The sequence below is a fragment of the Xiphophorus maculatus genome, chromosome 15 (genome assembly GCF_002775205.1).
Source record: "Xiphophorus maculatus strain JP 163 A chromosome 15, X_maculatus-5.0-male, whole genome shotgun sequence".
Taxonomy (NCBI): Eukaryota; Metazoa; Chordata; class Actinopteri; order Cyprinodontiformes; family Poeciliidae; genus Xiphophorus; species Xiphophorus maculatus.
Window position 1 is genome coordinate 10,413,968 of NC_036457.1, and position 12,983 is coordinate 10,426,950.

General features: G+C 38.2%; 1 protein-coding gene across 4 annotated transcripts in view; it reads left to right on the forward strand.

Annotated features, from left to right (window-relative positions):
• Positions 1-855: 855 nt before the first annotated feature.
• The window catches only part of grm1 (glutamate metabotropic receptor 1), a 41,473-nt gene continuing 29,345 nt past the window's right edge, over positions 856-12,983 (forward strand). For 2 of the 4 annotated variants that reach the window (XM_014470096.2, XM_023347960.1), the window contains exons 1-3: positions 856-934; positions 1,595-2,426; positions 7,225-7,474. In XM_014470096.2, the coding sequence (XP_014325582.1) occupies positions 1,718-2,426; positions 7,225-7,474 (959 nt within the window). In that variant the 5' untranslated portion in view covers positions 856-934; positions 1,595-1,717. Of the gene's footprint in view, positions 935-1,141; positions 1,199-1,249; positions 1,411-1,594; positions 2,427-7,224; positions 7,475-12,983 lie in introns of those variants that run through there. The other 2 variants (XM_023347958.1, XM_023347959.1) reach the window with 2 other exon arrangements.

Below are 12,983 nucleotides of genomic sequence, written 5' to 3' on the forward strand. Positions count from 1 at the left end.
TATTCTGTACTTTTATCCCTTACTTGATCTGTTAATTTAAGGGTAACCCCAATAAAAAAATAAGAAATCAAAATAACTACATTGATATTTACAACGTCTGTGCGGCAGTGAAAAAGACTGGCTCATTAAACAGACTAACTCCTGATTGGGTAAATAACATCAAATCCATTTTAGACCACATTGACTGGAGTAATGTTAACACTACTTACTTAGTTTGATGGATAATCAATTGAAGATTAAGAGTAATTAATTGAGATTAAATAGTCTTAATCTTGGTTAAAAGCACAATTATTGCAAATTGTGCTTTTAAATAAACTGGCACTTTACGTTTGCACAAATTTTGTTCATATTTTTTTATATAATTTTCAACAGTTACTCATGAACTTGAGTACTAATTTGTTGTGTAAGTATCTATGGAATTTTGGCACTTTTGGTCATCCATGAAATGTAAACTTAGTAAAAATGAAGCAAAGAGTTTTGATTTGTTGGTTGTTGCTTGGGATCCAAATGGATGGAGCAACTCCTAACATTTCATGTTGTCTTTTGATTTCAAGAATCTGAATTCACTTTATTGAATAGTACAGCATTGTAATTAAGCAGCCCGTCTGTGAAAGTCAGATTTAGACTGCTTAAAGTAGCACCATAAAGAGTGCCAATTCTTCTGATTGGGTAATTATTATTGCTGGAAATGCTTCAAGTAAAACTAATTAAGTTATATCCTAAAGATAAAGACTCAAAGACAGCTCTGGAAAAGGGGTGGGGGGGAAAGAGAACTTGGGAGTGGGGTGGTGGGGAAAGGACTGGAGGGGGTTCTCGTTAACACGTTTCGAGTTGGATGAGCGAGAGGGAGAGGGAGAGAAACTCAAGTAATACCGACGAGGACCACGCGGCACAGAAGACGGACGAAGGCACGAGACATGATCCAAGGATTGAGGTAAGTTTTAATACAGCAGAACAATCCGTATGCATGGCGAAGAACTGTGTGGTTGTGTAACCAGGCACGTTCTGCTTTGTGGTTAAAGATTATAAGACAACTGGTATAATAATGTATCATTGATAATCCTGACTTCATCCGCTGATTGAGAGAGACTTCTCGAGAAAAAAAGAAAAGAAAAAGAAAATCCACGCTCTATGAAAAAATAAGAAAACAGTCCAGGGAGGGAAGCTGTTTTGTGCTTCTGTTCGTGCTAAAATAAAGGTGAGATTTTTTTTTTCTTTATATATATATATGTATATGTTTATTATTTAGGTTAAACCGTGAAGAGTTCGGATCTGCGGGAATGATGCGTGCAGACAACAGTCACATAGACGTCCCTGTAACGTGTTCGGAAAGCGCGCTGGCCGTGGTGCTGAAATCCGGTTTCTGTGTTTTCTCAATGAATGACACTGGCAGGATCTGCACTCAACCAGGTGCAATAGTTAAATTCTCTTTAAAGAATTATAGAGACGCAGTTGAACTGTGTTTTAAGTGGTTTGTTCAAAGGCATCCTGATAGGAGACTGTAAAACAGGGCGTGTGGAGAAGAACATGCGTGCTTAGTAAACTCTTAACCTTCTTTCTCCACATCTCAACAATTTTCTCGTTTTTTCTGCAGGTGCCTACGGATACACTCCAAACAACATTCCCACAGGTAATGGCTGGGATAAGCGTGGAAGCTCTGACAGACAGCAGATAATATGCCATCGCAGACTGCACGGCTCACGCTCTGTGGCACGACATGGCACGCGTAAAGATGGGTTTTTTCGCTCTCCTGTGTCTCCCCGCATGCCTCGTGATCACCCACAGCAGCGGCAGCATCCACGAGAGATCGGTGGTGCCCCGCGCCGCGTCCCGTTCCGTGGCCCGCATGGACGGGGACGTGATAATCGGCGCGCTCTTCTCTGTCCACCACCAGCCGTCTGCCGAGAAGGTGGCCGAGCGGAAGTGCGGGGACGTCCGGGAGCAATACGGTATCCAGCGGGTGGAGGCCATGTTCCACACGCTTGACCGCATCAACTCCGACCAACACCTGCTCCCCAACATCAGCCTCGGCTGTGAGATCCGGGATTCCTGCTGGCACTCCTCTGTTGCCTTGGAGCAGAGCATCGAATTTATCCGGGACTCTCTCATCTCGATTCGGGATGATAAGGACGGTTCCAAATGGTGCATCGACGGAACCCCGTCCAACCAGCCACCGCCTTCAAAGAAACCCATAGCAGGAGTAATCGGCCCCGGATCCAGCTCTGTGGCCATTCAAGTGCAAAACCTTCTACAGTTATTCAACATTCCACAGATTGCCTACTCTGCCACGAGCATCGACCTGAGTGACAAGACTTTGTTCAAGTACTTCCTAAGGGTCGTTCCTTCAGACACTCTACAGGCCCGGGCCATGCTGGACATCGTCAAGCTTCATAACTGGACCTACGTGTCTGCAGTCCACACTGAGGGTGAGAAAAATTAGCCCCAACTCCAAGGCCAGTTTCTGAGGGATCTGGGCCAGGTTTATCTAAGTTTAGTTTTAAACCTATAGATTGAAATTGATAGGTATTAAGAGCCTAAAATGCCAAATAATAATTCATTAAATATATAAGTTCATATGTGATCATATAAACACAATTGGATTTTTTTTTTTTTTTTGCAACGTGCTGATCACTTTGAAATTCTCTGTAATTCGTTAAATTGTGTACTTTATCTATCTATTAATGGTTTATAAAATGTTTACAGTTCAACTAATAGTTGGTCAAAGTATTTAATACCTATATTTAAGGATAATCTCAATGTAGTCTCAACAAAATAAACCCATTAATTCACAGTGTTTTCAGTGTAATGTAATAATGAAAAGTTAAAACTAAAATCTGATGTCCTTAAATAGTAAAATGTATTACATCATTTCAGTATCGATTTGATATTTTAATTCCTGTGTTGGAGTGCTCTGGAAAGTAATTATTACTGCTGCAAGTCATCAAGCCTGAAGATGATTGGTTATGGTAAATATGAAGTGAACTTTAAACCAATCAATGTAAGCTCCACTCATCTGCTGACCCTCATGACAGTCTAGAGTAATTATTCAAACATAAAGAACGTATTTTAAAAATTTCAATTGATAAGAATACAGAAATGAATAAATACATAATTAATTGTATGTGATACAATCACTGAAATATATATATAAAAAAAACAAAGGTCGCAAAAAGCATGGACAAGGTTTGGTGTTATGTCTGTCCTGCTCAGAGGTAACTTTGAGGTTAGAGGTAGGTCTACTATGACATCATTGCTTTCAAATAGTTGCCTTGGCTATATATGATATCTATGAGAACCAAAGTAAAGTAAAACGCCCTAATGTTACTTTCAAAATGCTCAAAATATATTTTGTGTTTCAAAACCCGAGGGTTCTGGGTTAATCTCCTAAAAACCTTTTTAAAGTCTGACACAGACCAAATCTGTATTGCAGTCAAGGATCTTATAATACACGTCACATGTTAATAAACAAAATACCTAGTTTATAGTGATCCAGGTTCTCTTGATTGCATCTTCGATCAACCATTTCATCAAAGCATTTCTTTTCATTAGGAGTGGCACAACAGCTTATTAGTTGCTACATTTATAGAAGAGTCATACACTTTGACATGTCGAGGATCACATGCTGCTGAGGTTTCACAGGTCCTCAGGGTTTTATGGTGGAATATAAATATGCACTGACCCCAGAGCAGTTTTTACTTGTTTTGTTTTTCTAAACTCCAACTGAGTGTGTTCTGTTTGTGTCAACCTTTCGAATTTGAACTCGATATAATTTTCTTTGTAATAATATCTCACACTTGGCAGGAACATTCACATGTACATCTGCACATGAAGACCATAAAGAGTGCTCCTATTGTTCCCACAACTTCACACCTAATGTGCTTTGCTAATCGGAATAGAACGTGTGAACTTTCTGGCTTTGTTAGGATGGCCACCATAGCAAGTTTCAGAACTGTATTACAGCACATAAGGGACTATTTTAGAATTTACACATGAATATTTATTCAATTTTTAACTGGAGAGGACAAGGTTAAGAATTATACAACTGTTTCAGATTTCATCAAATACCTATAATTAAACTGAACATAAATTCTCAAAAATATACTTCAGTTCTCGCATTGTGATTAGCTTCTAACCTTTTTGAAAACGTCCTCATTTGCAGCACATCGGTTATGTTGTGGTGGAGACAGGAGATAACAGAAAAAGGCGGGTTGGGTAGACAGAGTAATTACTGTGAAATGAATTATGTCTGTGGCTTTTCATTAAAGTCTTGGTGAAACACAGTCAGTGATGTGCACCCAAATTATGACTGACAGGCTGCATTAACCAGGATCTCTCTCTAAGGAACTGCAGACATGCTGGGAGTGTAAAACATCTTTGGAGAGTCTTATTATAGTTAGGTATGGGAGACGAGCGCAGGCTGGCATTAGGTAAATGGCAAAGGGAGTTAGGAAAGTGTAGTACCTGAAGGACTATAGGTGATATCAGGTATCTGACCCTCCTCTGGGAATGCCATCAGAAAATGTAGGAACTGCAGAACAATGACATAAAGGAAAAGTTATCATTTCTATCAAATGCCATACAGAATAGTACTGGCAAATTAATATTTGGATCAGAAGCTGTTATTTTGTGAATACTTGTGATTTGAATACTTGCAAACCACAAGTATTCAAACGATGTTCTTAGCAACATTTTTCGTTACAATAGTTATTTGCCAGATGCTTGTTACATTGTTAAAAATTCAACAAATTATAATTAATTCCTTCGTTTTGAAATAAATAACAGTTTTTTAATGAAACTTTTCTACATTTCTGCTGCAACTGGCTGAGCTACAAGCACTGCCTTCTGCCTAAGCAGTGATAACATTTGGACATTCGTTGACATTTTTTAAAAATCTCTTCAACCCGTTTTACTCGTATAGATCACTATCACTTTGACCAATCTGAAAGAGATTGAAATTTGTTTTAACACCCTAAACTCAATCCCCAGAGAGGCAAAGTCATACTCTGTCCATGAAAATGAAACAAAATTTGGTGCTAATTTAAGTATTTACAACCCTTGAACTTTTACACATTACACTTCAGTGTCTTTTACTGGATTTTGATGCGATAAACCAGCAGCGAGTAGAACAGAATTGTGAAGTGAGTACATAAGGTTTTATAACAAATAAAATCTGTAAAGTGCGGCATGCCTTTTGTAGTCAACCTCCTTTGGCTGTAACATAACTAAAGTGGTGTTAATACTTTTGCAAGGCACTATTCTTGTTAGTCTTGTCTTCAGTCATCTTGAATCTGTGGTCACGACTGGCTCAAGCTCATCAGTTTTCTATCTCCACCACCCGAGACAAGTTATAAGTGCAGCTTGTTGCCTGTAGCAACAGCTAGAGCTGTGCAGTTGCATAAATTACCTGTCTCGATTATCATCTCTGTGGTGATGAATGCTTAGTGCGGGTTTTTTGTTGTTGTTTGGTCATTGTGAGGTGTCAACTAATGCACCACCACCCACCGGTCTCATAGCTGAGATGGAGCGAGTAAAATAATTGGATATCATTATTTCCATTTACCTGCAGCAGAATGAAAAGAGGCAATTGAAAATATAATCAAAGGACTATTGGCAAACCAACACATGGACGCATCATGGACCTGTGTAAATGAATTACACTGATGTCTATTTCAGCAGCAATGTAAAGCTTCACCATGTGAAGATGTATGATTGTTTGTCCTCAATCATGCAAAACACGGCATAGACATCCTTCAAGAATCAGGCTACTCATCAACTGCAAGACAAATGTTTTTCACATATTTACAGCAAGGTGCTTCTGATTTCCCTATGATGACATGTCTGTTCAAATGCAAAACATGTGCTGTCGCACACAAGCGATTGGATTGTCTGTGTAATCCAGCTCTCAGAAAGAGAAGCTGTGGGTTTTCTCATCAATTCAGAGCAGCGTTGCAGTCTACATGGAAGGAGGAGATATAGACGTAGAAACAGCTTTGCCAGGCTCTTGATTGGGACAGTTTAGAGTTAAACAAGGACAGTCATCTTCACCCCTTTGGGCTTGATTGCAATCAGCAGCAAGTCAAGTCTGACTCTCGTTATCAGTGGATCAGAGCTTTGGGTCAGTCAAGGATTGAGGCAGTGAGAGACTGCTGAGAGGAGTCTTTTAGGCATGACATTGATTATCTTTTACATAAATATGTAGATTATGGCTTGTAAAAAAACATGTTAACAATCTATCTGCTTCCTTTCAAAATTAAAAACACCAGAGAGAGTACAAAATGCAGATTTCAAAAGACGTTTTATTTTATTAGAGAAATAAAAAAAACAACTATCCAAACTAACCTGACCCTAAACCTTGGCCTGGTTGTGCCAGTGATGACAACACCTGTCATGAAGCATCTGCAGTATCATGAGATGAGATTTTTTTTCAGGCATAATTTCTAAAGTAAAAAAGGATGCATTTCAATTACAAATGTTTGCAAATCTTTGTCTATATTTTGCTAATGTAACCCCCCCACCCCCACAATTTTGTGATTGCGGTGTTTCCATTAATTAAGAAATTAAATTAAAATCACAGGTGAATAAGCTTGTTCACGCATAAGTCATAAAAAATATCAAGGCAGCGACCGATGTAAATGGATGTAAACATTAATTACTTGAATAATTCACCCATAATGCTATCGCTTATCATCCATCAGTTATCAGAGGAGACGGCGGCGTTTTGTTCAGGTGTCTGAGTGACAAGCCCCTTATTTTTTGGGGCAACTATGTATGCAGTGTTTTGACTGAAATTGTAGTTGACGATTTTACGGACAAGCTGGGCATTCAACACGTTTGCCTGACACAAAACTTCTCATGAACTGTGCGATGTTGTGACAGCTCTGGTGGAGCCAGCTGCACATTGTCCAAAAAACCAAAACAAAAACAAACATCATCCTCCTACTACTTCTCGCTGTCTTCTTCTTTGTTGTTTTCACCAGCAGTAACATCCAGCTGTTGATCATGTGACTCAGGTGGTGCAGAAAAACTGTTTCCATTGCAGTTTTGCTAAATACATCTATTTCAATATGCCGGAAAAACAACCTCATCCTGGGGGAAACACTTTTTATCAAAAAAACGGATTTTTGTTTCTCTCAAAATTGACGTGTTTTCATTAAGCAATTTTATGTTTGAAATTTCAATTTGGGCAATTCTATGGCTAATGTCTTCTTTATTAATCACCTTCAGGAAACTATGGGGAGAGTGGCATGGAGGCCTTCAAGGAGCTGGCCTCTCAAGAGGGCCTGTGCATCGCCCACTCGGACAAGATCTACAGCAACGCCGGAGAGAAACACTTTGATCGCCTTTTAGGGAAACTAAAGGAACGTTTGCCCAAAGCTCGTGTGGTGGTGTGTTTCTGCGAGGGCATGACGGTCCGTAATCTTCTGATGGCTATGAAGCGACAAAGGGTGCGTGGGGAATTCCTCCTTGTTGGCAGGTATGGTTGTATGTATCTGCATGTTTCTTTTCACACCAGTCCAGAGCATCTTGCTGGATGACAATGACTCTGTTAACAGGCTGGGAGTCTAAGAGAGGCTGTTTTGTCTTTCCAAAGCACATGTCACCAAGGCAACCAAAAAGAATTAGACTACATAAAAGTAGCACTGAAAAGAAATGTTTGTCTAGATTGAATAATTATCAAATCTTTCACAGATGCACAAATAGACAAACAGTCAATTTTTCCTGTCCAATTTCTACCGGGCCTCTTTAGGGTAGATTTTCTTATATATGCAGTTATTGCATTTTGTTTCAGCATTGACTCATTTGGCTCAAGCACTTGAATTATAGAAATTCCTCTTAATTGGATATCCGATTAAGCTTTATCTCACAATTAATTTAAGCTTTTTTTATGTAAATATTTATTTGCATAAATACTTGCTGTTGTCAGTCACAGCAGTGACTGGGTGCGTTAGCATCACATCCACAAGCTAGGTTGAAATGATGGGGTGGTTTGTTGAGCCGTGAAAGTGGAACCTTGATAGATCTTTTCAAATGTTTTTCCCCAACAGACATGATTATTTATCCCATACAATTCAATGGAAACACAAACAAATCTGCTAAAATAATAATAAAAAAGAGAAACGGCAACATTCTTGTTGCATAAATATGCACACCCTTAAATTTATTCACTTCATTAAAGCATCTTTTGGTTTACTTTCGTGGCTCAGTCTACTTTGGGGAGAATTAAACACCATCTCACATCAATAAGTGCCCAATCTGCCTCTTAAAAGATCTCAGATATTGGGGATTGTGCGCGCATCTTTTGTCCACAACCCTGTTCACATGGCTGCAATTTTTCTGTCCATTTTAGTTTTAGATTGTGGCTTGACCATTCTAAAATCTTACATTTCTTTTCTTTATTTTTCTGTGTTGTATTTGTTGTTGCCTCTTGGCCAGAAAAATAGGTTTTAATCTCTATGGGTTTTTTTTTTTATCCTGGTAAAATAATGTTTAAATAAAGAAAATTAATTGGATTTATCCTTGCTCTTACTAGATTGCTGAGAACAACAAAACAAATAAAGATAAAACAACGAGATTACAATGAAAACAACTGATTGTGATGCTGCTACCGATATATTCATCCTGTGTGTGAATAATGTTCTTTTTATAGTGATTTAATGTTGTTTTTATGCCAAACCTACCTTGTTGAGTTTTGGTCCAATGTTCAAGTCTGATTTCAACTAATTGTGACACATTTTCCCCCAAAGCTTAGGGAAACTTTAGATAATTCTTGACGTTTCACTTGGAAGAAAAGATTTCAACTTTAAAGCCCTCCTCTCTTTTCAGATAAATAGACACAAAGGATGATATTGTCTCATGAAGAAGAACACAGATATTTCTTCAGTTTTCTTGGTGCTACTGTCAGCCTCTTGGCAGCTTCATTGACCACCTTGGTTGTTGCTTTTTCATCAATTTGGGACAAACTTCAAGTTTTTGCAATGCTATTGTTTTACTGTGGTTTTAGCTGTGCCATGTCATTAAGACAGACAGGCAGTGAGGTTTTTTTTCTTGTGCTATTAATTTTCTAATCTTAGACTCTTTTGCTAGATGCTATGAGTAAATTAGATGCAATGCTGCAGAGCATAAAAACTATATGGATTACAACACCATGCTGTGAATAGAGTAGAACATTATTTTCTGTTTCATTTTAGCAATTCTCATTCAAAAAATAGGGAATATCTTGTCAGTGTGAAACCAGTTTGAGTTTTTTGAGGCTCTCTGTTTAACATAAGATGATTAAGTTTTGTTTTTAAGAAAAAAACAAAACAAAAAACAGTAAATTAATTTTAACATCTGCACTCCAACAGGCAGGCATGCTGCCATGACTTGAACTTATAAAAGGGGGATGAGGGGAGAAACAACAGAGCAAACATAACAATGTTTTCAGAGATTTGTAGATTTGTAGGTAGCTAGGGACTGAGGAGGAGATAAACACTGAAGAAAACCAAAGTTGATAATTCTGGGTTCCATTAACTTAGTGGAAGTAGGGGGAGTAAGAATAGGTGCGCATTGCAGAATACAATCTCATTCCCCATGAAGACTGCCTTGTACATAAACCCTAACTTCTTATTCATCATGTTTTATAAAAGAGGGAGGCTCTTGTACCTTGTCTAAAACTAAATTATCATTTAGATGAGAATCAGGATTAATATTTGCATTGAGAGTTTTAATTATGCTTAGTATTTCCATCCAGATAGAGATCACTTGATCTAATCCAAACCTTTCATGTTGAAGAATATCTTTTTGTCATTGTCTTCATCTTTGAATAAGCCTTTCTCATGCCCTGTATTATTTCCCATAAGCAGAACTGAAGAGGACTCAATCAGCGTTCTTAGCTGCCTGTTTATATTTCCACATCCAATGCAACCATGCATATCTTAGTTCTTAGCAGGGCAGTCTTCCTTTTTTTGAATACCATCTAAATTATCTATTGTAACGACACTCTAAGAGTGGCTCCCGTATGTGTCCCTTTCTCTTTCCTCCATAAGAGGAAAAAGTGAATCCTTTTTTTAGCTTTTTTGTGGAAATCTCCATGGGAGGAAGAAGTGCTTCTAGGTCACAGAAAATAAAAGGAGATAGAAAGGAGTGTGTGAAATGACAGAGCAAGTCTGGACCAGCACAGATGCTATGCCACGTGTGTGGCCAAATAAAGCTGGCAGGTAGGTATTAGCTCACCAACGGGAGCTTGTTTTCCTAATTTATGCTTTCATCCTACAGGGAGCCTCTTCACATGATGTGTGCATGTGCATTTTGGCTTGTTCTGTGTGTTACGTTTGCATAAAGCAACAAGGGACATTCAGACTGATAGCATACAGTTGGTAAAGAGGCAAAAAAGTTCAACATTCTAAGTTAAGACTGGATTTATGAAGTTTTAATCAATGATTTTGGATATAGGAACATTTGAAACAATGGTAAAATCATACAGCTATATGTGAAAGTGCTGTTTTGTCACAGTTTATGTCTCCTGATATGGTTTGTTCCCAGTTGTAGCCAGTTGCTGCTTTTTGGTGAAAAAGCCCCTGGAGACCACTTTTCACTTGACAGCACACAGATGAATTAGCAGCTGAACAACACAGAGTGTAAACGAATAACAGTCCAGTATGCTTGTAATAAAAAAAAAAAATCAGCTTAAAAAGTAAAGGCAAATCACTACTTCAATCAGGCAAACCTGGTCTACAAAACATGTCTGTGCTTTGAAACTATTTTTAAACAACAAATGAAAGCAGTTCAGTGAGCTCTAGCAACCTTAGTGGTTTGGATATTTTTGAACTGGAAGAGCCACAGACTGAAAACAACTCGTTCAACTCTGAAAATTAAGGTTTGGCAACACCCTTTAATGGAATGTTTGTACACTGGAAGAACAACTCATCAATGTGGAGAGGAATTTAGGCTTTTGTCACCTTTCCAAGTGGAAAGGTATTAAAGCACTCCCGCTAATATTACCTGAAGGATTTGCTATCTGATGCTAATGCTGTTGACTTAGCTACAGGTATTTGGTTTTTGGTGGTTTGCCTGATATCATTGCTCAGCTTCAATGTTCTCTGGATAGATTTGTTTCTGATAGACTGGGTTTATGGAGTTCATACTGGAGATCATGTGAGCAAGCTTTTGAGGAAATGCTAAGCAGAAAGGAAAATGCCAAATAGTGAGTTCCTATCATGTTGTCTGATAATGCCAGAAATAGGAAAAACATTGTGGATGATATGAAAATTTTAATCTTGCCGCTTCATGCATGAGAGTAGATGGATTGTGCACAAGAGATTCCTTTCATGCTCCAGAATCACAGAAACTGCCATGAGTATGACAGCTGGTCATTTTAAGCTTTGAACTTTTGTAGAGCAACGGAGATGTGAAATCATGAATGTAATTTTGATCTTAAAAATCTTATTTTACTTAGGATGTGTAATGTGCATCTCTGTGCTGAGAGCATTGCAAAAAATAGATCAAGTTTACATAGCTTGTATCGCTTTGACATTATCTCAATTGCTGCTGTGCCAAGAAATTGCAATACACCAAATAAAGCAACATAAAAGCCTTTGATTCAGAGCATCAGGGTGAAATCATCGTATGCTATCAGTGTGGTGGTTTTCATCCTCATCTCGTACACTGTGATGATCAGAACCCCACAGAGGCAGACAAAAACACTACAGCAAGTGGGCACATGTGAGTGGTTTGAATCTGAGAGCTTTTTGTTGTTGCTGTTCATCTAACCTGCTCTTCAGACGAGGGCTGTATGTGGCGTCATCCTCGACCCACTTCATCTCTTGATTTCAACCTTTTCCATCCACTCTTCTTCTCTGTGGTCCGGGAGTCTCTTTTCATTCTCTCTCCATGTTTTTAGCGATGATTGTCTCAGCCAGCTCTCTCAGTTTCTCTATGACTCCAAACATAGAAACCAGCTATCAGTGTGGTATGAACAGAGAAAGAGGAACTTCCATTCCCAACACATTGTGCCCTACATACAGTACAGACCAAAAGTTTGGACACACCTTCTCATTGAATTCAATGTGCTGAATTCAATGAGAAGGTGAACCTTCTCATTGAATTCAATGAGAAGGTGTGTCCAAACTTTTGGTCTGTATTGTATATTTATAACACTTGAACCTTTTTCAATGTTGTTACCTTAAAACTACAAACGTCAATGTTTATGTTCTAGTTCAATGGAAGAGCACAACGTAGAAATAGAAAAAAACCACATTTTCAAACTTTTTTACTTATAGATAGCTTTGCTTAAAAACGTAAAAGTAGCAATAGCATTGGTAGGTCTAAGGAAAACACAAAAATGTTATGGATATACCTGTTGTGAAGTTTGTTGAATAGTTAGGCTATAAAATAATATCTCAAGCTTTGGATGTTTCTCATCTAAAAATGGAAATTGTATTGCACAGCTGCAAGTCTACCAAACTGGGGAAGTAGAGCATTAGTGGTAGAAACAGTCAATATCCCCATGGTGTGGTAAAGTCCACACACATGACCTTTATGAAAGCAGAGCAATAATAAAGTCATTGATGAAAGAAAGAAAGCTATTGCCCTGGTGAAGCATGGTGGTGGTAGATTCATGCTCTCTCTGACAGGTCAGTAAAGGTCATGATATGTGTTTTATCGATGGATTGTAATAAATAAAACACAGTGCAGAGGCATTAAACTGACTTGATTCACATACGTGGAAGACTGTGGGTGATTTCTCAGCTCTGCACTTAAGACTTATTGAAGATGAACATCGGTATTCTTCAGGTGTGGACTTTGAACTTTTCAGATTGAGAGATCTTGCAGAGTAACTAGTGATAAAAATAGATTATAAAAAAGAAAAACAAAACAAGTTGACAGAAACAGAGAAATTGGAAGAAGATAAGAGAGCTGAGGATGGAGATTTTGTTAGATTATCATCTCTGGCTTTCAGTTGTTTTCAAAGATTAAACGCTTCCCAGCAGACTAGAAATTTGTTT